Below are 27247 nucleotides of genomic sequence, written 5' to 3'. Positions count from 1 at the left end.
TTTTTAAAATCAATGGGAAAAAATATCCTCAGGTGCGGTATAAAAAACAAAAAAGAGCATCTGCATTATAAAGGAAAAGGCTTTATCACTTAAAATGTTTTCAAATAAAATACCCCTAAAAAATACAGGGTCAATCTGCATATTACTTTGATCTTACACATATATTCAATTACATTGAGAAAATGTTAATAAGGATTTAGACCACACATTAATAACAGTAACAAAATAATAGTCAACATTTATTGGGCACATATTCTAACTGCTTCATGTATATTAATTCAGTTAATCCTTAATACCAATTGATCATCTTCAATTTCCAGATAAGGAAAACAAGGCACAAGGAGGTTAGGCAACTTGTTCAAGGTTTAAAGGCTATAATTCCAGTGCTACTGGCCCACATTTCTGACCAGACTTACAAAACTAAGAGCTGCTATAATATTTTCTTTAAAGTTGCAATTTTAGAGGTGAGCCTATTAGGGCATTCTAAAAATATTTTGTTGAGCCTAAACGTTGTAACATGATTCACTTTAAACAATACTTATTTGTTGGCAGAATGACTATTACATCAGAAATTCTCCAATAATGTAGAAAGCTAAAATTCTAAAACCTAGTTATCTAGATAATTGGGTTTTAAATAATTCTTTATTGTTGAAAGTATTACATATGTCTCCTGTTTTTCCCCCCCATTACCCCTTCAGGCATCCCCTTCGCCCCGACCCCCCGCCCCTCGCTTTAGGGTGCTGAAGGCCAGGTTCAAGCATTTTTAACAAACTGAAAAGTCTCTGCTATTTTTGGCTGCAAAGTATTGAAAACCACCCAAGACTTCAAATCAGAGACTGACAGAGACTGGTCTCTATCACACATCCAAATTATGTGGTCTTGAACATGTCCTTTAACCACTCCACAGCTTAATTTCCCACCAGACTGGCTGGGCCACACCCCCACTCCATAAGCCATGATTTTGTAATTCTAGTATCTGCTCAGTCTAATCATTAGTCAGCAAACTGCACTGACTGATTGGAAGAGGAGACCAACAGGTATTGAAACACAGCCTCAACCTCTTTGTAATTTAGGAAACATCTTTTAGCCTTCTCTATATTTCATTCTTCCTACTCTGGATTGGAGGAAAGATTAATATTAGTATCAAAAAAGGGGGGCAACATCAGGTTTATTTTTTTTTAATCTCTGTACAAAAATGAAAATAAACATCTTAAGTCAATTCAAGGAGCATACCCATAAAGTGATCTTTTCAAATTTTATGGTATTCACTAAGCTAGGGTTTGAAAGTACATTACAGTCTGATATTGAATGTTGAATACTTGCAAAACAAGAATTAAAAAAAAAACAGAGGTGATTAATTTGTGCTTGCTTATCACTAGCAAGACAAATACAGCTGTCAAAAATAGAATTTTGCAGGTTACTTAATAACATGAACCAGTCTGATACAATACCTACTTGTTTAAAAATATACTTTGTGATATCATCTTTAAATAATTGGATCACTGTGGACAATGATAGCTGAAAATTACTTCAGAGAGTAAAATAAACAATGCAATTCCCTGCGAGTAGTAGACATTTAATAAATATTATTGATACAAATTGTGTGGCCCTGGCCAGCATGGCTCAGCTGGTTGAGAGTCATCCCCTGCACTGGAAGGCTGCCTGCTCAATTCCTGGTCAGGGCACATGGCAAGGTTGCAGACTTGATCCCCAGTAGGGGGCATGCAGGAGGCAGCAATGGATGTTTCATTCTCACATTGGCATTTCTCTCACTCTCCCTCTCTAAAAAAAAAAAAAAAAAAAAAAAAAAAAGTCAGTGAAAAAAAAAAAAATCTTAAAAAAAAGAATGTGATGTTGACAAGTTAGCTTTCAACTTCATAGCTTGCCTTATGCCACATGGAAATATTTTGGAAGTAAGAGTGCTGCAGTGCTAACTTGTAAAAAGTCTTTGTCTCCAGGCAATGAGATTATGTGTAGTGCCCTCTTTCCCTACTTTTTAACTCTGAACTGTACTTCTCAGATTTTCTAAAACTAGTATATATTTCTTTGAGAGTCAAAGAAAAAAAATCACATTGTGCTGATCCTTTCCTCACGAAGTCATCAATGATGTGAGTCAAACACTCTGTGACAGGCGATGCTCCTTCCATCTGAAATCTTCTCATTAAAACTAGGCAAAGTAAAAGGGGAGTAAGCGGTAGGTGGAGGTGGGCAACGGGGGGAAGCGGGGGCGGAAAGGGACTTTGCTTGGGGTGATAGGCTCACAAATACACAGTGCAGATGATGTTTTATTGAGTTGTACAGTTGAAACTTGTATACTTTGGTGAACCAATCTCACCCCAATAATTTCAATTAAAAAAAAAAAACTAGGCAAATGTTATATATTTTATATGTTTTATTGATTTGAGAGAGGAAGGGAGAGAGAGAGAAATATTGATCAGTTGCCAACAAATGTAACCTGAGGGGACCAAACTAAATAATCTGATCATAGGCCCAGACCAGGAATCAACCCGGTGACCTTTCAGTGCATGGGACAAAAGCTGAGCCACACTGGTCAGGGCACAAATAGATTTTTTATAGATGTATTTTCAGAAAACTTTCCACCCAGTGTGGGGTCAGTTTAAACTATAAATTTACTACTACTAAAGCTAAATATATGTTTAATAAACATCATCCTGAAATAGTCTGAATATATTTTTAAAGTAGACTCAGAATACTTATAATTCTAAATTATTTAAAATATGGTGTATATTAGCACTGTTTCTCCAGTTACCCTATTGATAATCTATTTTCTAAAAAATAATTCAACACAATAAATTTTTGTCAGTATGATAGTACCATTGCTTTCTTTTTAAAGGAATTGTTAAACTTTAATTTTAGCTTTCAGATACATTAAATGTCATTAATTTATATTAGACTATGAATGTACTACATCAAATTTATCATAATTGGAGTTTTTAAAATACCAAATATGCATTACTTATTTTGCATTGCTTTTGCAATTTGTAGCTTTAAACTTTAATTTCTTTATCTTCATAATTGAAAGTATTACAGATGTCCCCTTTTCTTTTCCCATTGGCCCCCTCCATCTCACCCCTCATCCCTCCTCTCCCCCACCTTCATCACACTATTGTATGTGGCCATGGGTTATGCATACATGCATATAAATTATTTGGTTAATCTCTTCCCACCCACCCTCACCTTCTCACTGAGATTCAACAGTCTGTTCCATGTTTCTATGTTTCTGGATCTATTTTGTTCATCAGTTTATTTTGTTCATTAGATTCCACATATGAGTGAAGTCATGTGATACTTGTCTTTCTCTGACTGGCTTTATTTTGCTTAGCATAATACTCTCCAGGTCCCTCCATGCTGCTATTGTTTTCTTAATCCAGGGGTTGTCCTTGGTAAACTTAATCATTTTTTGTTTTTCTGTTTTGTTTCTTTAGTCCCTACTATTGAACACAATGAATTGATGTTAGGCCTTGACATGATGCATTTAAAGTAGTTGCAATGAGGATTAATTTATCCAAAATTTAAAATGGCAACATAAGCTGCTTTAACTGTGTAATACAGATGTGGGCGCTACCTTTCTACTTAGGGGCTTAAACCTGACCATACTCTGATCTATGGTGTGAGGATGTATATTTAGACATAAGGATGTTCATGATAGTGAAATTTATGATGTTTAAAAATGAAACATTCTGAATGTCCAATAAAATATTACTAGTTACATAAAATCCTTATATTTTCAAATTATCCAGCCATGTAAAACTGATTTCAAACAAAGACATGGAGAAATATCTAAATTTCAATGTTTACTTTAAAATCAGAATGTAAAATTTATATAAACTTCCAAATAATATTTTAAGAAGTTATTCACACAGTAAAAAATATTGGAAAATAAAATGTAAATCTCTGATTTGGAGTAAGTTTTTCTTGTTTGATACTCTTTTTTTCCAAATATCTTTTCTTCTTTTTTTAAGATAATTTTTAAATTAAAAGTGCTGAAAAAAATGACAACCATTATATATAAGAATGTTATTTTTTAAACTTTCTATAATGATGTGGATTATTCTTTATAAGGAAAAATCTCATAAAGTAAAAAATAATTTTTTTAAGGAGCATACATTTAAGAGAAGAAAAAATGGGAAATGTTAATAGATAACACTGTATTACTATAGTTGGATAATAGGTACCAGGTTCATTAGGCTATTCTTTCTCATTCTTTATATGTTTGAATGTAGTTTATTTCGGAGTTAGAATAGCCCCATCGTTATACAATTCAAAAGAGACATAAGCCAGAGGTCTGCAAACAATGACCCAAGATTTAAATGTGGCTACAGTTTGTTTTTGTAGTGACTGAAGGCTCTGAATGTTTTTCACATTTTAAAAGGGCTATTTTTTTGAAAGCCGAAAATGTCAACTAGCTGGCCTTTTACAGAAAAAGTTAGCTGACCACAGCTCTAATTCTTATTCTATTACTCTATGTTAGAAGCTAATCCACAGTTTTTAAAGAAAATTTCTTATTACTGCTTAACCAAAATGTTTGTAAAATGCACAACACCTTTGAGCAGTGAAGACAGTATGTCTTAAGTTCAAAGATCCATTAAGACTCACAGCAGATAAAGAAAACAAGTGGGCTTCATCCTTCTCTTCCTTTTTGAATTGGCCATCAGCCTCCATTCCCTCAAGCTAGGAACAAAATTCCTAGTCTTTAATTCCTACCCCTCAAATTTTGCTTTCTATGCACGTTCTTTTAAATGGAGTTTCCATGCAACCACATTATTTTATTCTAATGTGTTCAATTCCTCAATGAATATGTGCAAGATCATAGGTACAAAGGGTGGTGCTAGATTGACGTAAATCCAATTAGGTTACACTCCCCTCTTCTAATGTTACCCCAAATTAAGTTAAACCCCCCATCTCTCTGGTTTGGCACTTTAGTAATTTTATGTAATTAAACTGCAATTCCCTCCCTAAAGTAAGGCAATAAAAACAAGTGACTTAGGACCTCCGTGTTTACAATCGGCTTTATCTAAATTAGCTCAGGATGAGGCAGATGGAAAAACGCTGTGGCATTGACATTCTTTTCCAGCCACTACCCGAAAATCCTGGGGACAGAAATAGGAATTTGACTTCATGGTAAAATATAGCTCCTGGGTCCCACATTTTCTTCTATTGCCTGTTCTCACCACCTGCCCATGTCCCTGCTATCCAAGGACTTAGGTCATTCACCAAGTGCATGAATGCCAATTCTTTAAATAGGTAGACTAAGCATGAGAACAGGATGGGATGAGCAAATTATCAAAGGCATGTGTTTCCCTAAACTTATCACCCCAGCCACCCACAGGCCAACTTGGTTTTAAAGCTCTTAAGAAGCGTAGCTTCTATGAGCCGGAAATGCCACCGCCTGGTGTGGAAGATGCCACATGAAGGAACAGGCCTGTGAATGCTTTTGTGGAAATGCGTGTGCCTGACATGTGATGGGAACTGCAGCATCCCAAGCAATAGAAATACCTCCCAGGCACTATTTTTCGACGGCAATGGACTTCTCCTCAAATAGCCTAAATAGACGGTTGGTTTTATATGAGATCTTCAAAATAAAGTTCAAAATCTTTGCAAACCATGAGGTTCCCCCAAAACTAGAAGCACATGAGGTCTTCTACTTGATCAGCCTAAAAATCAGTGTGGACTTCATGACTCAAAAACACAAAAGCATGGACAGTTCTTCTGCACTTTAGACTTTGCTTAAAGCAACTTAAGGATTTTTTAGAGTGTTACCTCTTTAATATAGAGCAGCAACCAAAAATAAGTGACTCTTCATCTTCAGAACCTAAAAGCTTACCACTGTGAGATGCAAAGACAGCTTTCTAACATAGACTAAGGAGGGGGAAAGTGACATCACAGAGCCACACAATTAAGAATGTGCAAGGACTTCAACATGGATCTTTTTTAACACTGTTTCAGAGGTGCCTGGAGAGAGCTGCGAGGAGGTTACACAGCATTAAATAAGTTTGAATTTCATACTGAGAAAAGTATTCCACTTTTAATTGTTTCAAATACTCAGATGAGGAAAGTCCGTGGCTGGAGGTATGCCTTAAATACCTCTCCAGCCCCTGCTAAGCTTTTTCAACATAGAGAGCAGGACTGGGGCTCAGCTTTTAGTAGACAACAATGTCTAGCTAAAATGTAATCATGATTTCCATGTTTTGTAATTGCTTTTATTATTACCTTCTATTTATGGGAAATGATACTGATACTCTACTTACAAGAATGATATATATTTCCTTTTCTGCATACGTTTCTTTAAGTAGTTAATGAAATAGGTGCTATTTGGACATGCAATTAGAGATACACTGATTTTTTAAAATCTCTATAATATATTTTTTAAGGATCCTATTGACTAACTCACAAAACATAAACATTTTCCCACATTTTAATATGGTGTCAGAGTCTGTCTCCTAACACCCTCACAAAATCTTTGCAATCACTGGTATCCATAGTGCATATGCCTTGCAAATATTGTAGAAAAAAATTAATAAGCTTGATGCCCACTTCCACAGTATATGTTAAATAAACTCTGCTTTCTAAAAATTCCCAGTCTAAAATAGACTTACCAACATTAAGTCAGTGATCTTAACAGAATAGGAAGGTGAACAAACTAAGATAATTATCTATTATAAATGAATATTCCCTATAGCCCTGTGCTATTGTCCTCAGGCAACAAAAATGTCATAAGCAGAACCAAGGTAAAAATCACATCTAAGACTCCCTTTGGAACATCTTATCTAAGGTCTTTTAGACTTGCCTTGAACCCTATCACATAATGAATATATAGGTGGTATGCAGATGAAAAGTCATAAAAATAATGTCTAATAAGGATTTGTATTTATTCTTACAATCCAATAACTGGGAAAGTACACTGTCAATTCATGAACTGCAATAGATTAGAGTCGTCCAGAGAGACACTCTCAATGCATCAGCACCCACTGTGAGCACAGTCCCCAGGCGTTTGCCTTAGAACCACTGTTCCGAGTATGGCCCTGGTGACCGGCACGCTATGAAGGCTAGAAGTGCCACCTGGTCCGGTATATCGCCCAGCACCTGAGAGAACAGGAGCAGAAAGAAATTCATAGTCACTGGAAAACGGATAGGACACCTGAAAGCAGATTAGGAAGGGAAGATACACAGATTCTTCCCTCTGGGCAAGGAAAAAAAACAAAGAACCAAAGAGAACCATAAAGATGATTACAGATTTAGAATAATGGTTCTTTGGGAATTTTATAAAGGAATTAAAATTACTACTCCTGGGGGGAAAAAAAGCAACCAGACTGAATGAGGGTTCATTCATTAATGTCCTTGCAGTTTAGGAATGAACTCATTTATGGGGGACAACAAACCATCTGGTCTTCATGTTCAACCAAAAAGTAGGTGTAACACACAACATGCAGAACTGTGAGGCTGGTAAGTGTGAAAGCCAGCATGACTTTTGAACAGTATATATGCCACAAAGTTTACGAGATCAAGAATCTTAGGAGCTTTGTTCTAGTGTTGTCTGCAATAAATTAAACCAGTGTGACTTCAGGCAACTCACATTAATTTCTCTGAACTCAGTTTCCTCATCTGTACAATGAACATATAGGATTAATATAAAAACAAGAGAAAAATATTATCATGACTACAAGCATGGACTTGGGATTCAAAAAATTGTCTTTGTCACTTACTGCTTGTACAAATCTGGGCACATTATGTGCCTTGGAATCCTCATCTATAAATGGAAAGTAAGTAGTATCATCCACATACCATCAACCAACCATATTGAGAAGATTAAATAAGTTAATACACGCAAAGCACTTAGCACAGTGCCCAACTCAATTAGGGTTAGCTGTTGTTTTAGCAGGGGTTGTTTTTGTTTTTGTTTTTGTTTTTGTTTTGGGGGTTTTCTGCTATTGTTAGCATTATGTGCAAGTAGTAGAAGCTAATTTTGGTTGATTAAGCGAAAATGGGTTTATTAAAAGAATATTGGTTCACAGAACCAATTGATTTCAAGAACAAGATTCAAGGAAAAAGCTTTCAGGAATGAACCCCAAATATCACAAATCTTGAATGACATGAAAATGCATCCACAATCACAGAATGCTCAAAACTAAAGTTTGTGTCATTAGAATTTTTGCACCACAACTCAGTTTTCCTTTATTATAACTATGGCTATCCCAGCTGCAAGGAGAAGTAGAAAATCAACTATCAGGCCATTTAAAATCTGCAGAAGAAGGCTGTTCTGCCCAGATTCTCCAGATGTATAAAAAAAAAAAAAATCAGATGCCAGGTGGCCAAAATGAACTCAATCTGTTTGACTTTTACGCTAAGATTTATTGCTTGGAGTCATTTGTTAAAGGTTGTGCGATTTTATTCAAGGTCAAGAATAAGGTTTACATAATCCTTTAAAGACTCTATGGTTCCATCAGGAAAGGCTTAAAATATCTGGGGACAGAAGGAACTTCCAAATACCCTTGACATATAAACAGAGTTACTGGGTAGGCTTGGTATCCAATATTTAAGTTAAAGTCACTGGATTTATCGTTAGCATTAGGTCATCAGTTTTTAATTTCCATAGTTGAAGATTTTCACCTATACATATTTGACTAGGGAGAGTGAACGGTTTCCAAGTCTTCAATTGGGAAAATAAAATTTCTCAGAGTTGAATGAACATTCTCTCATGGAAAAAAAAATCCTATATTATTTCTCTCTGAACTATTAATACATTTGGGCTGCTGGAGTGGGGTGTGCATTCCACAAGAAGGACATTAGCCAGGAAGGGAAAGAGCAATTATAATTGGGCTTTATCTATTTTAAACTCAACTATTAAAAAAAATAGTGCCTAAAATACTAGCAATCCAGCTCCCAACTGTCCTTTCTGAGCAACAGACAGATATGCTGACCCCATGACTAATGCCCAGTGCCTGTCTCAACCCAGCCTGGAGCTCCACCATGGTGCATTCCAAGCCCGGTGGGTGGTTCATGAAGCAAATCCCCCCCAGTGCGTGAACCTTGCGGCATCTCTGAACAAGTCTGACCCTTTGGGATCCCAAAAATATTCTTGGGGAATTTAATTCAAGTGTTTATAGAAACCACACAAAGGCAATTAAGAAGCTTTCCTGCCCAATCCTTTTGGCTCTTAAGCAGATGAATTCTCCTATACACATGATTTGCACAAAATAGTTTGGTGACATTTGTAGCAATTATAGCAAGAAAGGTGAAGGGAAAATTTACAGAGGTCATTGTGTTCATTGCCTATTTATTTTCAAACACACAAAGCTTGTCAAGTCAGAAATTCTGGTATGTTACTATTGTGGGATGAAAATTTGGTTTCCTCAACCGGAAGAATAAAAATAATGTCACATTCATTCTAAGTTGTTTCCAATAATCCACTGAATAGTATATGTCTAGACATTTGAGATATACAAAAATGGCCTGAGGGATCACCATCAACCAACCACATGGTGAGAGCTGACCCAAGGAGGCGGGCCATAGTTTGGAAATAGGAATACGTCTCCCTATAAGCAATAAGTATGAGATATTCCCTCCCCCCAAAACATTGTGTAATAAAATAATTGGAAATTGAAAAGGATTTTAAATGCAACAGAGAGGTTTCAAGTTAATGGCATGATAATTTTTTTCATAAATAAATATTTAAATGTATGGATCTGTTATAAGTGATTAGGTTTCCATGTAACACAGCAAAAAAAAAAAAAATGTAGCTGATGGACTTTGAAACCAGCCTGCCTGAGTTCAAATCCTGACTTCAGTTCCCAACTCAGCAAATTACTTAAATCTCTCTGGGCTTCTGTGTAAAATGGGGATAGTAACAGTCCAGAACCCATAATGGTGTTTGAGGATTAGAACAGTGTCTGGCTGTATAGGCATTTGTTAGAAGGTAAGTAAATAAAACATTTAATATGTCTCCAAAAATATGTAATTTATACTTTTCAGGGCATTCTTAGTTGACATATAACTCATTGGGTTCTTAACTTTTTAAAATAAAAATATCAAACATTTCATTTCTTTTATTTCTCAGCAATAACAATTATTTGCTACTAGATAATCCTGCAAGAATACAGGGAAGAAGAAAAAATACAAGAACTCTTGAGGCAAATATTTAAATATTTAGTAAAATTAAAAACATCCAGTCATTTAAAGCAAAAAGTAATCAAGGCAAGGTAGATCACCCATCTGACATCTTTTTTTTTTTTTTAATTTAGAGCAACATAATATAAATTACTAGGATTAAAAATGTGATCACAACCACAGACATCATTGAAATACTGTGCTCTAAAAAGCCTTGGTGCCAACACATAAAATAATTGAGAAAAGAATCAAGTTGGTATATATAAAGATTTATCAGTGAAGCAGGAAGCTGTTTTACTTTGTTTCAAACAACAATTATTGTACAAAACAATATTTCCGTTTGTAAATGTTTTGTATTGATTTCAGACAGAAGAAGTGAGAGGAAGGGATAGAAATATCAATGATGAGAATCATTTTATCACCTACTTCCTGCACACCCCTACTAGAGACTGAGCCCTAGGCATGTGCCCTGACCGGGAATCGAATCATGACCTCCTGGTTCCTGGTTCATAGATTGAACGCTCAACCACTTAGCTACACTTGGGCTGTTGTTGTTTTTAATCCTCACCCAAAGATATTTTTATTGATTTTTAGATAGAGAGGAAGGGAGGGTGGAGAGGTGGAGATGGGGGTGGGGGGGGGGGGCAGAAAGAGAGAGAGAGGCCCTACTCACTCCAACCAGGAATTGAACCAGCAACCTTTTGGTGTACAGGACTATGCTCCAACCAACTGAGCCACCTGGCCAGGGCACACAACAATGTTTTTAAACCACCCACATATCTTTTTTAAATATGTATAAAAAGTATTTGGAAAGGAAGTGCAATTTTTTAACAGTAACTACATCTATGGATGGGTAGGGTGGTGCATTTAGGAACTTTCTTTTTACCTTATACATTACTAAGTTTTTTCCAACATGTATCATTTTATAGTATAAAACATTTAAAGTGTTATTTGTAAAAGTTAGTAATGCATATTGATGTCTGGTCCCTTATAGTTTTCTTTCTTCAAAAATCACACACACACAATGGTAACGAGTTCTGGCTATGCCTAAGTGTAAAGTAAATTTACCTTTTTCCAGCAGTTCGACAGTGGTGGATTAGGCCTACACATCACATTGGACCGAGTTACTTTTAAGTCCCTAACCTTTAGAAAAACATAGCTGGCATTGCAGAGAAGCACCAATGCTATTCCTCCCCAAATAAGGATGTCAAATTAACCAAGGATTTGTTAGGACAAAAGAAAAAATAGAAACTAATTCTATTTGGACAGAGAACAGCATTATTCCCCACAAAGAGATCCAACATTAGTAAACACCTCTCACCATTTTGTCAGCTTTGAAAATAGATTTAAGTCCCTCACCAGCTACGCCCCAAATTAGCCAGCCACTCCTTCCAACAGTAATCTGCACAATGTTCCTATTTAGGGTCTTGTGTTGCCTTCCTTGGCATATGAAACAACCGAAATTCAAGGACACAAGAAAAGAATTAATAACCAAGAAATATATTATCACATGCCAAGCGCAGTACCATATATATCTGATGCATTCTCTCCTTGAATCAAAAGCTGATATTGTCCTCACTGTGCTTATGAGAACATTGAGGTTCTGAGAACTCATCAGTCCAAGGCTCCTCAGCTAGTGAATCAGAGCCAAATAGTCCAGATCCAAACACTTACCACCATACCACACAGCCTCCACAGTGGATCCGAAGGATAGTCAATCCTTTGATGAGGTGATTTTGAGTGACACCAGAAAATAAGGACCCCTTATATTTGTTCAGCACTTTATCAGTTTTCACATGCTCATGTCAAGCAAGCCACTGAAGCATGGAGTGTGATATTAAAATCCACACAAAGAGACTTTTATGGTTTTCACACCCTCTGACCAGTCCACTATTATTTGTCAATGTTAAGTTTGTTTCTTACTGTGAATAATTCTGAAAAATAATTGAGAAGCTTGGACTAAAGATCTCTTGTTTTCTTCTGTCCCCCATTCAACCTCCCCTGAATTTGCAGGAAAATGGACAAAGAAAATATGGGGGCCCTCCACCTGGTTGGGATGCTGCGCCCCCAGAAAGGGGCTGTGAAATCTTTATTGGGAAACTTCCCCGAGACCTTTTTGAGGATGAACTTATACCATTGTGTGAAAAAGTGAGTCCGTGTTTAGATTTGCTTCTATTTCAAGGGAAAAGTACTACTGTCTTCACTTTGCTTCCATGCTCATTTCTCCTCATCAGTGATGATGTCTTCCAATTGCTATTCCTCAAGCAGATAAAACCTTCCTACCTGCAGGTGACAGCCTCGGCTCTTCATCCTTTTACTGACAGCTTGACATTAGCTGCTACTGAGGTCATCGCTGATGACCATCAAATCTATATTTCATACCCCGGTCTCCACTGGCATGCCATTTCCTGCAAACTCCATGTGCCTATCAATATAGACTAACACTACAACAGCCTGTCTAAAAACAGATATGGCTTTAACTTGACATGTTAATATGTGTGCAACATTTTTACATAAAAATAATAGGGAGGTTTGTCATAGCTCAAAACTGTGTCTATTATGTATTGGTGCAGAATAAAAAAATTTCGACAAGTTTGAATTTCTTGTCCACCCTAATGGATCAATAAAATTAAGTATATAATTATTAAGGTTCTCAAAGTAATTATGCAATTGTTAAGGGATAAACTTCCTCAGTTTTCATTCCAAATGATATTTTGTTACTAAATCCCAATGAAATGGAAAATACAAAATTCACAGTTATTTTCAATAATTTACCAAGTGGTGTTTAAACAACCACATTCCTAGAAAATTCAGTAAAATGAGTTTAGCTGCTTATTTCCCTAAATGCCAAAACCAGTTGTGTGTGCGTGTGACTGTGTGTGTGTGACTGTGTGTGTGTGTGTGTAAAACTCAGCCTCAGAACTGTGTCTAATTTTATACATACAATCCCCCTTGGGCTGTGGCCATATTATGGACTTAATCCTATAGAATCTTATACACTAAACCTAAAAATGAGCAGCAAGAAACACCTGAAACACAGAGGTGAAACATGTTGAACTCTTTCCCAGTGAGCCCAGAAGAAATAGGTGTCCCTCATTGAATACCTTGGGGTGGTCAGGGTGGGTGAGACTGAGATGAGAGGTAACCAACCAGTGTGTAACAGCATATGCTTAATGATGCTTCTCCCCACACATGCCCCTCATATCTATTTGGGCCACCCTTCTTATAGCAGCCAGCAAGCATGAATTCCTGAGCCTGTATTTCAGGAGAACATTTGGAGTATCAAGTAGTATATTGGCAAAGCAGAGTGGCTGTAGCCAGAGATGTAGTAAGTACCCTCCTGCATGGAGGTCCTGGCCCTGGTCAGCTGTATTAAGACCAGCCTTTACCTTCAGCCTACAGACTATGAAATAACAGGGCTCCCCAGATTATCCTCTGAAACACATCGTCTGTATTAATTTTGACGTAAGTGTGGGAGAAAAAGTTAGGTAAGAAGATTTAGCAAGGGTCCAAATTAGTGTTCCTGGTTTTTCTTTTAAGTAACTGTGACAGAGTATTACCAAGTAAAGATAACACTAAGGAGACTTCAGAGGCCAATGGAGAGGGCAAGGACGAATCTATCAAGAAATTGTACTTCTGATGACAAATGTGTTTTCAGATCCCTAAAAACTGTGTATAAATCCCCCAGTAGTTGTGTGGTGAAAGGTCATTTGCTCTGTCAACAAATATATTCTGTTAACTCTGGCTGAAATGCCACTTGTATACTTTTTTAAAATTAACTTCCCTTTGCCCAGGAGTCAGGTAATGGATCCAAACCCCACATGTGCAAACCTTTCCACCTGGGATGCAAATGCCAAATATGGCAGTGTCCGACTTCAGAAAGCTTAGTGTGTATGTGTGCGCATGTGTGGTCATTTGGAAGCACAAATGCATAAATATGAATTTCTCATTTTCTCTTATTTATAGATTGGTAAAATTTATGAAATGAGAATGATGATGGATTTTAATGGCAACAATAGAGGATATGCCTTTGTAACATTCTCAAATAAACAGGAGGCCAAGAATGCAATCAAGCAACTTAATAATTATGAAATCAGGTAAGCAGAACAGACACCCCAGAGCCAACCTCACCTGCATCCACTCTGCCTTGTTTCAGTGGAACCTGCCAGAGAGAGAACCTTTCTTGTAGAGAACAGCCTTTGGTTTGCTTTGACCAGGGGAAAGATAAAGTTCTCATCTGGAAAAGACCCACAGTTGTCAGAGCATCCTTCTCCTCCTCAAATATTCATGGAGCATCATCTAAATACCTGGCTCTGGAGACATGAAAATCAAGCCCTCGGCTTTTGAGAGATGGCTTTTCTTCTCTAAGCAATTCTAGGGAAGGTGCCTGACAAACGCCACATTTAGAAATAGAACATGGAGCCTCTAGGCTCCCCCTGCTGGTAACTGATAGCTGACCAGCCCCAAACTATCAAAAATAATAATTTCTAAGATCTAGTAGCAAACCATTTTTTAAAAGTAAAGTTTAAAAAGAAACCGAAAGATTACTTTGTCAACTCTTCCCTTCTACCCTACTCCCAAAAATCATGTTCCTAGAGCGACAGAGATGAACCTGTCACAGATCTGATCCGTGGTCCTTGGTCCTTCAGAAAAGCAGAGAAGGCAACTGGGACAGTGGCCCAACCCTCGCCAGAATACCTGCCGCACATATAAGCCACTATTTCCAAGAACTCAGCATTCTCCCACTCACCTGGGTGGGTCTTTTCAACCGTGACAAACAAGGGGTTTCTGTTAAGGGAACTTGGACCATTTTTAATAACTTTGTGTTATTACAAAAGTCACACAGCCTGATTCGCAACACACACACACATACACCAAAAAAATCCTACAAAGTAATAAAAGTTAAACCATTCCTCCATAACCCCATTGCCCAAAGATAATCACTATGTTGATTTTTTATTGTCTTTTTGGATTTTCTATAGGTTTAATAAAAATGGCCTTCTCACATATTTAATTTGTAGCCTTTTTAAAAAAAATCCCGCAGCATATCGTGAACTGCCTTTTTAAATCAATAAATATGCTTCTACATTAGTACGTCCAATGACTGTAGCGCATTCTTTTTTTTTTTTTAAATATATTTTATTGATTTTTTACAGAGAGGAAGGGAGAGGAATAGAGAGCTAGAAACATCGATGAGAGAGAAACATCGATCAGCTGCCTCCTGCACACCCCCTACTGGGGATGTGCCCGCAACCAAGGTACATGTCCTTGACCGGAATCGAACCTGGGACCCTTGAGTCCGCAAGCTGACGCTCTATCCACTGAGCTAAACCAATCAGGGCGACTGTAGCGCATTCTATACTGTGAATGCCCGTCTTTTGTTAAATAGTGCTTCTCAGCCAGCAGCATTATTGTCCACCTTCGGGGACATTTAGAAAATGAGGAGGCATTTTTCAATGACCTAACGGGTAGCTACTGGCATTAAGTGGGCAAGAACCAGGGTGACAACTATAGTATGGTACACAATGAGGAAATGAAGGGCCCCAAAGTCAGTAACATCTCAGTTGAGACACATTAAACGAGTCCCATATATTGGGATATTTTTGCTCGTTTCCCATTTGGAGGCAGGTTATCTTAAATAACAACCAATATCCTTACACATAATACTTGGTGCTCATCTGTTTCCTAAGATCCCTTTCAGAAGGGGCATTATTTGGTCACAGATTATGCACACTTGAGATGTTTGACACATTTTGCCAAATGTTTCCCAGAAAAGTTTAATCAACCTGCCAAGGAAGGTGTACTTTGACTTGCTATTAAGCAACACGATTCAGTGGAAGAAACAGGAATTGAACTGAGAACCCAGCAAGTCACTTAATTTCTTGGAGTCTCAAGTTCTTCATCTGTGAAATGGAAAGAACACCTCCGCATGCCTACAGGCTCCAGTGGAGGCCAAGTAAGATAACATGTAAAAATCTGTTCAAGCCTAAGGGACTATTTTTAATAGCAATCATGTCAGAATAGCATGCCAATTTGTATGGAAAAGAAGAGAGCACCAGTGGTTGCAAATTCAAATACCTTCAGGGCCAGGCAGAGACCTGAGTAATGTGGGCAGGTATAGAGGCCTCAGCAATGGGGATGTTTAGGGAGGAGTGAGAATTGACAACGGGTACATCCACATCTAATCTAAAGAGCAGATGCTACTCAGCTTCAACCTTTTTTTTTTTTCTTTAAAAATACAGAGCAAGTCTGGCCAGTGTGGCTCAGTGGTTGAGCGTTGACCCATGAACCAAGAGGTCACTGGTTCAATTGGTTGCAGGCTCCATCCCCAGTAGGGGGTGTGCCGGAGGCAGCCAATCAATGTATCTCTCTCATCAATGATTCTATCTCTCTATCCTCTCTCTAAAGATCAATTAAAAAAAAAAAAAAAAGAAAAAAGAAAAAAAAAACAGAGATCCAGGGTCCACAGCAGCCTGCCCAAGCCTTGTGATCTCATGTGGAATGCAGTGTACTTTAAATTATATATATATATATATATATATATATATATATATATATATATATATGAAAGAGAGAGAGAGAGAGAGAGAGAAAGGGGTGGGGAGTCAATGTTGACAGATTTTCCAGTTTCTCAAAAGCAGTCACAACTTCCCCCAAATAGTTGAATCACTGTAAAGACCAAACATCCCACGTGTATAGGTCATATCAGGTGCAAGGCCATACTTTTTCAACTTCTGTTAATCACACATGGGTTCTTGCCAATCAAACATGTGCTCCTTTTGCAGAAATGGGCGTCTCTTAGGGGTCTGTGCCAGCGTGGACAACTGCCGATTGTTTGTTGGGGGAATTCCCAAAACCAAAAAGAGAGAAGAAATCTTAGCAGAAATGAAGAAGGTAACCGAAGGCGTTGTGGACGTCATTGTCTACCCGAGTGCTGCAGACAAAACCAAAAACCGAGGCTTCGCCTTCGTGGAATACCAGAGTCACCGGGCTGCTGCCATGGCCCGGAGGAAACTCCTCCCAGGTTAGCAACCCCCAGCTCACACCCGAGTCTCCCACTCCATCTGGCCTGCCTCGGCTGCTGTGCTCCCTAGCAAAGGAAACAAGTGTTTGTTGTTGTTGTGTTGCTTGTGTTATGTTTTAAACTCTTTATCCTTCTTATCTATCTCAAAATAAATTAAGTCCCCTAAAGTTTTCACAGAATGGGTTCTGATTCTATGCATTAAGTCTAATTTCCACACATCAGAGAAATTTAGAACTTTAAGCTCCAGCAATCTTATCATGAATCCCTAAAGTAAAGAATTTTCTTAAAATTAAATAATCAAGTTATTTTTATGGAGATATTTTGTGATCAGGTTTATTAGAAATAGGGTGTGTAATTCATTACAATGTAGAAATAATAAATCTTCAAAGATACATTATCCCAATGACAATGAAGTGATGTTCTTTTATGACTCCTAGTATCTAATAATTTCTGCATAACTTGGAGGAACAGACATAATAACTCTCTGTAGACAGGGAGCTCTGTTAGGTGCTACAACCATAGGGTAAGTCCCATTTGGGTAATAACCATTGATTCCTAAATGTAAGACCCCTACACTAGACTGCCTCGGTCAGATCAACTTAGAAAATAATTGTTGAAAGTCTTCCTTTTAAAATATTTGCTCAGACTTACACAGAGTAAGGTATTAAAATGAATTAATATTAAAATGAGAGGATTTCCATAACAACAGACTGGGGCCATAACATCAGAATCAACTCTTCTCCTGAACATGATGGGAGAGCTTCCAGAATTGAAAACCAAATAACAAAAACACCAGAACTTAGGTTGCCCTCGTACACATTCTTAAAGACAAAACAAACCAACAGTAGGATTAGCCCGCTAGAAATTTCCAACATTGAAGATGGCTTCTGAGTGGGGGGAAGATTTTTTAAAAGAATATTTTCATAAAGGCAGCTGAAAGTGAAAAAGATGAGATGCACCCTTCCCCCCCAAAAAAACTGCTGAGTCTGTTAGAGAGGTGCATGTTTTTAATGTTGAAGTTTCCATTTACTTTTTGCTCACTACCCAGTGGTCATGTCATCTGACTCACAGCTGCATAGAATCACTAAAGCTCCTCATGGGGCAAACCTAACCTCTCAGTGACTGGGACTTAATATGTTGCTGTCCTCTTCAACTCCTCTCTTCTTCGAAACCAACAATTCTGCCACTGAAAAGTCCCCATTTCAATCCTGTTCTTAGGACACCATTATAATTTAACACAGATACCGCCCTCCCCCCACCCACCGCCCCACTTAGATTTTTTTTTCCAAGGTCTCCTAATTATTCTCCCATTTCTGCTCTCTCTCTGATGTACCCCCAACCTCTGCCTACTCCATCCTCAACATTACTATGAGATTAGCATTCCCAAAATATTGTACCATCCTTTCCACAAATTCTTGCAAACAGCAGAAATCCAATCTCTATCTGTTGATAGGAAGTGGTTCTCAACCTTCCTAATGCCGCGACCCTTTAACACAGTTCCTCATGTTGTGATGACCCCCAACCATAAAGTTATTTTTGTTGCTACTTCATAACTGTAATTTTGCTACTGTTATGAATCGTAATGTGTTTTCCGATGGACCCTGCTAGCAGTTCTCAGCCTGTGGGAACCCACAGGTTGAGAACCGCTGCTGTAGAGCCTAAGACCATCAGAAAACAAAGATATTTACATTACGATTCATTAACAGTAGCAAAATTACAGTTATGAAATAGCAACGAAAATAATTTTATGGTTGGGGGTCACCACAACATGAGGAACTGTATTAAAGGGTGGCGGCATTAGGAAGGTTGAGAACCACTGGGTTAAGGGGTGTCACTCACTTGTCAGTTCAAAAGCATTCACCCACCCCTTACTGCATATGAGATAAAGAGTAAACTCTCAGCCTGCCATTCAAGGCCTGCCATCCATGACCCTAGTCCTTTACAACCATGTTTTCTACCTTCTACTTCCCAATAAAAACTCCCTTTTCTGGCAGGACAAACCTCTCAATGTCCTAGACGACACCATGCTAATCTTTGTCTCCTGGGCTCCTAAGGAGATCCCCTTCCCCTCTGCTAACTGATGATGCTCAAAGCCCAGCTCAGCCACGTCTCCCTTGAGAAACCGGCCGCCACTCTTCCAGCCCACATGGGTCACTCTCTCTCTTTATTCTCTGTAAAGGAGATGTGTACAATGGTTCTGGGACTGGGGGAGAGTGACAGTGAAAGAGAGTCCAGAAAGGAGGAAAGTTTTCAAGAGCCAGACAGCCAGTGCTCCTAGAGATTCAGAACTTCTTGTTCGCTTCCCCTCTCTTAAAAAAATACAGCATATGGACCCACAGAAAGAGCGGCTGTCTTTACCTGAGTGGAGCTGACGGAGTTAGGCAGGGCTGAGCAGCTGGGCTTCAGAAATTCCCAAACACGTTGTGTTGCATCCACTCGAGGTCCTGACTTTTCTCTCTGGATTCTCAGTCCGGATCCAGAAAGATGGATACTCACTCCTTCACTCTCCCCACCCACTGCCTGACTTTATCACGTTCAAGGCAGTACCCCCTCGCCCTCATCTCTTTAAATTGGCCTCAGCTGAGTTGAGTTTTATTCAGCTGGAGTTTAGGCAGCCTGCCTCATCAGCAGATCAACAAGATGGGCCACAGTGGTGAATTGCCAGCCTCAGCAAAAGGGGTTCATTTCTACTGAGGCCTGAGAGCAAAATCTATTATCCATTTGGACATTCTACCTATTACCCCACCATAGATTCAACAACAACAAAGGATTTCTGGACAGCCTGGTTTTAAAAAATAAAGAGGTCCTTAAAAAACATGATAGGCGCAGCCCACGGGAAGCTTTTCCTTCTTAATTGATCCAGACGTGGAGACAGAGAAAATTGTCTAAAGTGATGTACTGGCTCCCCAACCACCTACCTCCTGTTAACAGTGGCAACTCTCGTTTAACAAAATACATCTTTGCTGAGATATGTATGGAACAAAGTTGTCACATCCTACTCAGACATTACCAAAGAATAACAAAGGATGCTGGGGGCCGGGGGAGGTCTAACCGTGGTTCGCCCGAATCAGAGTCACCTGGAGGGCTGGCTAAAGCAGATTGCTGGGCCCCACCACCAGCATTCCTGATTAAGTAGGCCCAGGGTGTGGTCTGATCATTTGCATTTAAAACAAGTTCCCACGATTCTGCTGCTCCCGAGGTTACAAGTCTAAAGCAATGATTGTCCATCATGAGTTGCAAATTTGAAACACCCCAGGAGGTTTTTAAATAATACCAGTACCCAAACCAACCTTTAATCAATTAAATCTGTTTCTCTGGGGCACTGGTGTTTTAATTTTCCAGGTGATTCTATTGTGCTGCTGAATTTGTTGATCCATTGCTATGTCTATCAACTAATAATACTAAACATTCACCTGCATTGGGAGATAAATAGGACTACGTAGGGACTATTCAGTATGGAAACATTTATTAAACATCAGTAACATACCTTCTAATCTAAATGACAAGGGAGCCCTAGCCAGGTGGCTCAGTTGGTTGAAGCATCATCCTGTACACCAAAAGATTGTGGGTTTGATTCCCAGTCTGGGCACATACGTAGGTTGGGGGATCTATCCCTGGTCAGACACATACAGGAGGCAACCAATAAATGTCTCTCTCTCTCTCTCTCTCTCTCTCTCTCTCCCCCCCCCCCCCCCCGCCCCTCTGCTTCTCTCCCTTCCTCTCTAAAATCAATAAAAAATTGTCCTGGAGTTGGGTGGAGAGGGGAAAAAATGGGGGACATCTATAATATTCTCAACAATAAATCTTTTTTAAAAAATCAAACAAGACCTCCAAATTTCTGGGAGGTGCCAGTAAGTCTTCTACCAAATTGCTTCAGTGTAAGAGGAAGCCTACAAACATCAGCTTAGATCAGTGGTCGGCAAACCCCGGCTCGTGAGCAGTGGTTTGCGGCTCTGTTGACTAATGAGTTTGCCGACCACTGTCATATACTACCCTTTACGTCTTTGCACACAATATGCCACAATTGCCTAATCCTCACAGCTTCCAACTACACGGTAACATTTAGTCTAGTCCAGTGGTCGGCAAACTCATTAGTCAACAGAGAGGCAAACTCATTAGTCAACAGAGAGGCAAACCGCGGCTTGTGAGCCACATGTGGCTTGCGAGCCGCTGTTTGCCGACCACTGGCTTAGATCATACTCCAGAGCTAGGCCCTCTGATGCCATCCCACCTACAGTGACCATGTGGAAGGGCTTCCTCAGGTGAGGCCTGTTTCATTGAAGTTAACTCACCACTGTCTCACCTTCACTTTCGAGTCTTGAAATTGGAAATAGTTCAAGATGGAATAGCCCGTCTCCTCAGATGAAGCTCAGATTATGGGAGGCCAATGGGGTGGAAGAATACTGTGTTTTAAATGAAGATTTTAATTTAGCAGATGGTAACAAGTAGATGCTGAAGTTTAAATAAGTATAACTGTAAGCAGCTCAGTTTTAATTTATAAGATCATTTCTTTGTCAGATAAAAAGATTTGTCTTCCGCTGAAACCGGTTTGGCTCAGTGGTAGAGCGTCGGCCTGCAGACTGAAAGGTCCCAGGTTCGATTCCGGTCAAGGGCATGTACCTTGGTTGCAGGCATGTCCCCAGTAGGGGGTGTGCAGGAGGCAGCTGATCGATGTTTCTCTCTCATCGATGTTTCTAACTTTCTATCCCTCTCCCTTCCTCTCTGTAAAAAAAAATCAATAAAATATTAAAAAAAAAAAAAAGATTTGTCTTCCTATTTTATTTCCTTCTTTCAGTTTCCTTCCTTCCTTCCTTCCTTCCTCCCTCCCTCCCTCCCTCTCTCCCTTCCTTCCTTCCTTCTTTCCCTTTCTAACAAAGTTTTAAACTCTGAAGGAGAAATTTAACTTTGGCTCGGCAAAGACCAGCCTTAGGTAATAAGAAGCTTGGGTCTGAGGTGCAGTTTGAAACATGTTGTCTATAGTATAGAATTGTACACCTGAAATCTATATACTTTTATTAATCAATGCCACCCCAATAAATTAAAAACAAAAGATAAACATGTTGCCTAAAAGCAAAAAGCCAGGTTCCAGAGATATGTATGGTATTGATGGGTATATGCAGGAGCTAGGTCGACTCTCAATCTGCTCCAGGGGGTAGTGCCAAGGCCCCTCTCCTTGCCCCTCTTAGCCCAATTGATTGTTGGAGCTTTAAAGCTTGGGCTGATCAGCCAAGCCTGCAACCCTAGGAGAAGCCCCAGGAGAAAACAGGAGCCCTTTGAGCCTGATGGAGTAGCCGCCTGAACTATGTTATCAATGTCTGCACCTGAGATTTTACCTGACAGTCCTGAGTCCCCTCTATGATTCCTTCCCAGGAGAGAGAAGGCCCGGGGAGGTCTCTGGCACTTTGGCTCTCACAGGGGTCCTCAAACTACGGCCCGAGGGCCACATGCGGCCCGCCGAGGACATTTATCTGGCCCGCCGGGTGCCGCTGCCTGTCCTGCTTAGCAGCCGACTCATCCCGGGCCCACAGTGCACATAGGAATTTGTTCATAGTTTTTTTTAAAACTATAGTCCGGCCCTCCAACGGTCTGAGGGACAGTGAACTGGCCCCCTGTTTAAAAAGTTTGAGGACCCCTGCTAGGATGTTGAACTGTCTGCCCTACCTAAAACAAACAGACAGACAGACAAAACCATGATTTGTAGTCATACATATATGACTCCAAAAATAAATAAATAAATAATAAAATCAATAAAAACATATCCTCTGGAAAGGATAAAAAATAAAATAAATGACATCGGAGATTCTGAAAATTTTATACCCAGTTCAGGTTTCGGGCTTGATCCCCAGTAGGGGCATGCAGGAGGCAGGCGATCGATGTTTTTCTCTCACTCTCTCAAATCAATAAAAATACATAAATACATTTTTAAAAAGTATACCCAACTACGACACTCAGGGTAGGTATTCTGAGGAAAGTATATATACATGAAAATAACCACATACTGTATATCAAGAGGAGAGGGCATTATTGAATTTTCATTCACAAGTGATAAACTAAGTCTCTTATATGCATCATCTTCTTTTGTTGTCTTCACAACATCCCCAATAAGGAGGTACTTTTATGATCCCAGTTTTACAGTTGAGGAAATTGATGCCTAGAAAGATTATGTTCTGCAGCCAGGATCACTGATCTGATATTTGAACTTGTCTGATTTCAAAGCCTATGTTACCAGATTACTCTCCAGCACTGACTTCCACAGGGATGTTCATGGAAATCACTGCTTCCCATACTGCCTCTCCCTTCTGTGCTTTTGCAAATCTTCAGGCTCATGGATTACTTAACCATGGTACCAGGCTAGGAAGGCAAAATCAGTGTACAGAACAGTGGTTCTCAACCTTGGCTGCATATTAAAATGAAACGAGGTGCTTATAAAAGTCCCGAGGCCCAGACCACTTATTCCAGAATTGAGGAGAGTCCAAGGGTCCGCGATGAGCTGGTAAAGCTTCAACAGCCAACTCCCAGGAAAAAATCAAAAGCCCTGACTTGTAACATTTGCCAATTTCATGGTATTAGCACTCCCACTGTGGCTGATTTCAAGCTACCAAGGTGATATCCACTGGCTCACACAATTCTGGAAATGTAACAATCTATTCTTGCAAACAGATAGGAGCTGGATCCAGCACACCACTGAGAGGAATTTTTTTAAAGCTCTTCCAATGTGGGGCCACAGCTGAGAACCACTAGGCTACAGAAACCAGAGTCACCTGGGAGTCCTATGGGTCCTGGGATAAGGGAAACAGCAAAGTCTATGTAAAGCCTGGAAGAGGAAGGGAAGGAGTAGAAGGGGACAGGAGGGGAGGGAAGGAAAAAAAGTAATGAAAGAAACTATCTCTGGGAAGCAATGCAGAACAAGGTACCTAGCCAGCTGGGGTAGCAAAGGCCAGGGTCTCTAGCATCAGCTAATTCATTAGGGTGAGTCTATTCTTCAGGTTTTAAAATGTCAATGCCACAGATGCTTTCATTGACTACTGTGCAAAAAAAAAAAAAAAAAAAAAAAAGATGCATTTTGATTGAAAATAATTGCCTCCCATGTGTAAAGATTAAACAACTAAACCTTTACCAATACTGAGAATTTCTGATTTTGTTCCCTCAAGCTTTTTATTGCTTCCGGAATATAGTTTGTTCTGTAACAACTAATATAAAGCAACAAGATTTCAATCAAATTTGAAATTGAGCCGACCCTCACCCTCCTCTCATGGCTTCAACACAGATCTGTACTGTGTAGGGGTACAGGGCGTGACTAACACATAACAGGAGCAGTGAGAAGTGAAACAGATCCTCTGGAAAGCTCATTTCCTCGTCTATAAAATTGAGAAAGTCATTCCCCTCCCCATAGAGATACCGTGAGAAGGGACTGAGATGGTGTATGAGAAACACATAATACAGTGCAAGACATTCAATAAACTGCAATTTATAGGGAATTCAACAATATACGTAGGCATGGATAACAACTAGCCTTTTGAGAAGAGTTCAGGTTCTCATTATAGAATTTTCCATTGCTCTTATGATCCCAGTTTACAGTTGTCTATAGTAGTAGCCAGCCAAATTTTTTAATTTGGTTAAAAAATTGTTTTTCTCCAGATTCCCAAGTTGTCCATGTTCTGAAAGAGAGAAAACTCAGAGGGAAGACAGTGAGTGGATCAGAGTCCTGACCAAGTGAAATAGACACAGGACAAATGAGGGATGCCTGAGCCCTCCCCACCTGTGTCCATGCTCCATTTTTTGGACAGCTCAGTGGTGGCAGCTGGCCACACAGATTCCAATAGCAGCAGAAATACTTCCTAGTGACCTTTATAGTGTTTCGTGAAGCCAGACTTGATGTCTGAGCCCTACATCCATTATTTTCCCTTCTCCCCCTTTGCCATCTCACCTCCAACCTTCACCCTGTAGGAGCTGTTCTAAGACCCAACTTGCCCATTGCTGCCTCATTTCTGTTCAGGTTCAAATCACATCCTAGTTTCCTTTATACTCAATCATTACAATAAGCCACTTACAATGCAGAACTCCCTTCTAGCCAGCTCCTACATTTATTTGGAATGTCTGTTAAAATAAATAATCTACTCTTTTAATATTGTTCTTCTTGTTCAGTTAAGATATCCAGGGTCAGTTCCATGTAAAAGGCCATCAGTCTGAACTGAGATAATGTTGTCCTGATTTCTATATAACTAATCACACTTGTGATCCTTTCCGTAGGAAGAATTCAGTTATGGGGACACCCCATTGCAGTAGACTGGGCAGAACCAGAAGTAGAAGTTGATGAAGACACAATGTCTTCAGTGAAAATCCTGTATGTGAGAAACCTAATGCTGTCTACCTCTGAAGAGATGATTGAAAAAGAATTCAATAATATTAAACCAGGTAAGACATTACCATAGAAGATTACTTGTTCAAAACATATTTTAAAAACACTTGTGCTTACAATGACTTCCATAATTTCAAATAAGATAGCTTCCATTTATCATTCTGAGAATTGCATGCAGACTACTAAAACTACACTTATACCTTTAGATTAGAAAATAGGGACATATGGTCCTATAACATTTATCAATATTATAGTTTTACATTTATCTGTGTGATTACTTAATGGATACATAGTTCCATCACTAAACTATAAATTCCATGAGTTCTTTTTGCTCTTGTTGTCTCTTCAGCCCCTGTCTTTGTGGCTGGAACATGTTAGATGCTCAACAAATATTTACTATATTAATGAATACATGGCCTAATCTAATACATGGTTTCTCAGTCTCAGTACTCTTGACATTTGGGGCCAGATAATTTTTACTTGTGTTCTGTCCTATGCACTATAGGAGATTTGGCAGCATCCCAGTCCTTTACCCACTAGATGCCAGTAGCAACCCCCATTATGTAATAACCAAAACTATCTCCAGACATTGCCAAATGTACTGTAGAGGGCAAAGGTGCCCCCAGTTTGGAATCACTGGTCTCATGGAATATGATTGTGAGTTTAGGTTCATAAGTAAGTAGGTGACGATTAATTCTAGAAAACTCATTTGGGCAAGAAGAAGAAAAAGGAATAGAGGGAAGGTGGAGGGTGATAATTAGCTGCTGCTCATCTTATCAGTACTTTTCAGTATCAATCTGAAGTCATGAAATTGACTCCCCATCTCTTTTTTTCTCATGTAAGAGCTTCAACACTGAGGCAGGTAAAGCATTTCAAGAAACAAAGTGCAAACAAGCATTTCCCAACGTCAGTTCTGTAGAACATTATTTCTCCAGACTGTTAGCAGATGTTACTGATAAAAGAGATTCATAGTCAAATAAGTTTGTAAACACTAGAAACAACAAAAGTAAACAGATTTTTTTATTGTGGGACTTATCAGAGTCCTTAACCTTCTGATAGGCTTTGAAAATCTCTGAAAAAAGAGATAGAGAATGCTGGATTTCCCAAATATTTGGACCTTGCATCCCGTTTTTTTGGCAGACCATCTTGTGGGATTACTGTGTCTTGGAACACACTCTAGCCTAAGTGTATTACTGTGTTAACACCTTTCTAGAAATGAGAATTTTTCTGTCTCCAGCAGTAACTCTCTAGGTAGTTAGTTGATCAACATAAGCCATAGTGCCATCATATTCAAACTGCCTGAGAATACCCACTTCACATAGTTCTGTTGCCTGGGTTCCGTGTCAGGTGTAACAGAATAAGCTAATTTTTTCTAAAGGTAATTGGTAAGGATGTCATTTCTCCCTTTTCAAAGATTCACCAGAGATTTGTCTATTTCCAGCATTCAGGAACTCTGCCTTCCATGCCATTTTGGTATATGGTGTCTCCATACCACTAGCTATCAATCCAGAGACTGTGAAGGACTGACTGCCTCATAGAGCTAGCAAATGGCAAATATAAGATTTGAATTCAAGTCTGGTTAAGAGCTTGTTCTTAACAACCCTATGACTCCCAAGCTCCATCCCCACTCCATTTGCTCACTCATTCATTCAACTGTCATTAGTTTAGTAGCTCCTCTATGCCAAGCACTGAGGGAGAACCTAACAAGTGTGGTGTGTGTGAAAGGAGTTTAAGATGCT

The 27247-nt window shown here is 39.1% G+C and overlaps 1 protein-coding gene across 4 annotated transcripts in view; it reads left to right on the top strand.

Annotated features, from left to right (window-relative positions):
- The window catches only part of A1CF (APOBEC1 complementation factor), an 84003-nt gene that overhangs the window by 32105 nt on the left and 24651 nt on the right, over nucleotides 1–27247 (top strand). For all 4 annotated transcript variants that reach the window (XM_080640031.1, XM_080640029.1, XM_080640028.1 and 1 more), the window contains 4 exons: nucleotides 12139–12273; nucleotides 14092–14222; nucleotides 16911–17149; nucleotides 25400–25564. In XM_080640031.1, coding sequence (XP_080496157.1) covers nucleotides 14110–14222; nucleotides 16911–17149; nucleotides 25400–25564 — 517 coding nt within the window. In that variant the 5' untranslated portion in view covers nucleotides 12139–12273; nucleotides 14092–14109. The remainder of the gene's footprint in view (nucleotides 1–12138; nucleotides 12274–14091; nucleotides 14223–16910; nucleotides 17150–25399; nucleotides 25565–27247) is intronic.

Source organism: Plecotus auritus, assembly GCF_963455305.1.
Source record: "Plecotus auritus genome assembly, chromosome: 9".
NCBI lineage: Eukaryota > Metazoa > Chordata > Mammalia > Chiroptera > Vespertilionidae > Plecotus > Plecotus auritus.
Note: the sequence above shows the minus strand (reverse complement) of the source record. Positions and strands in the feature narration are given on the sequence as shown.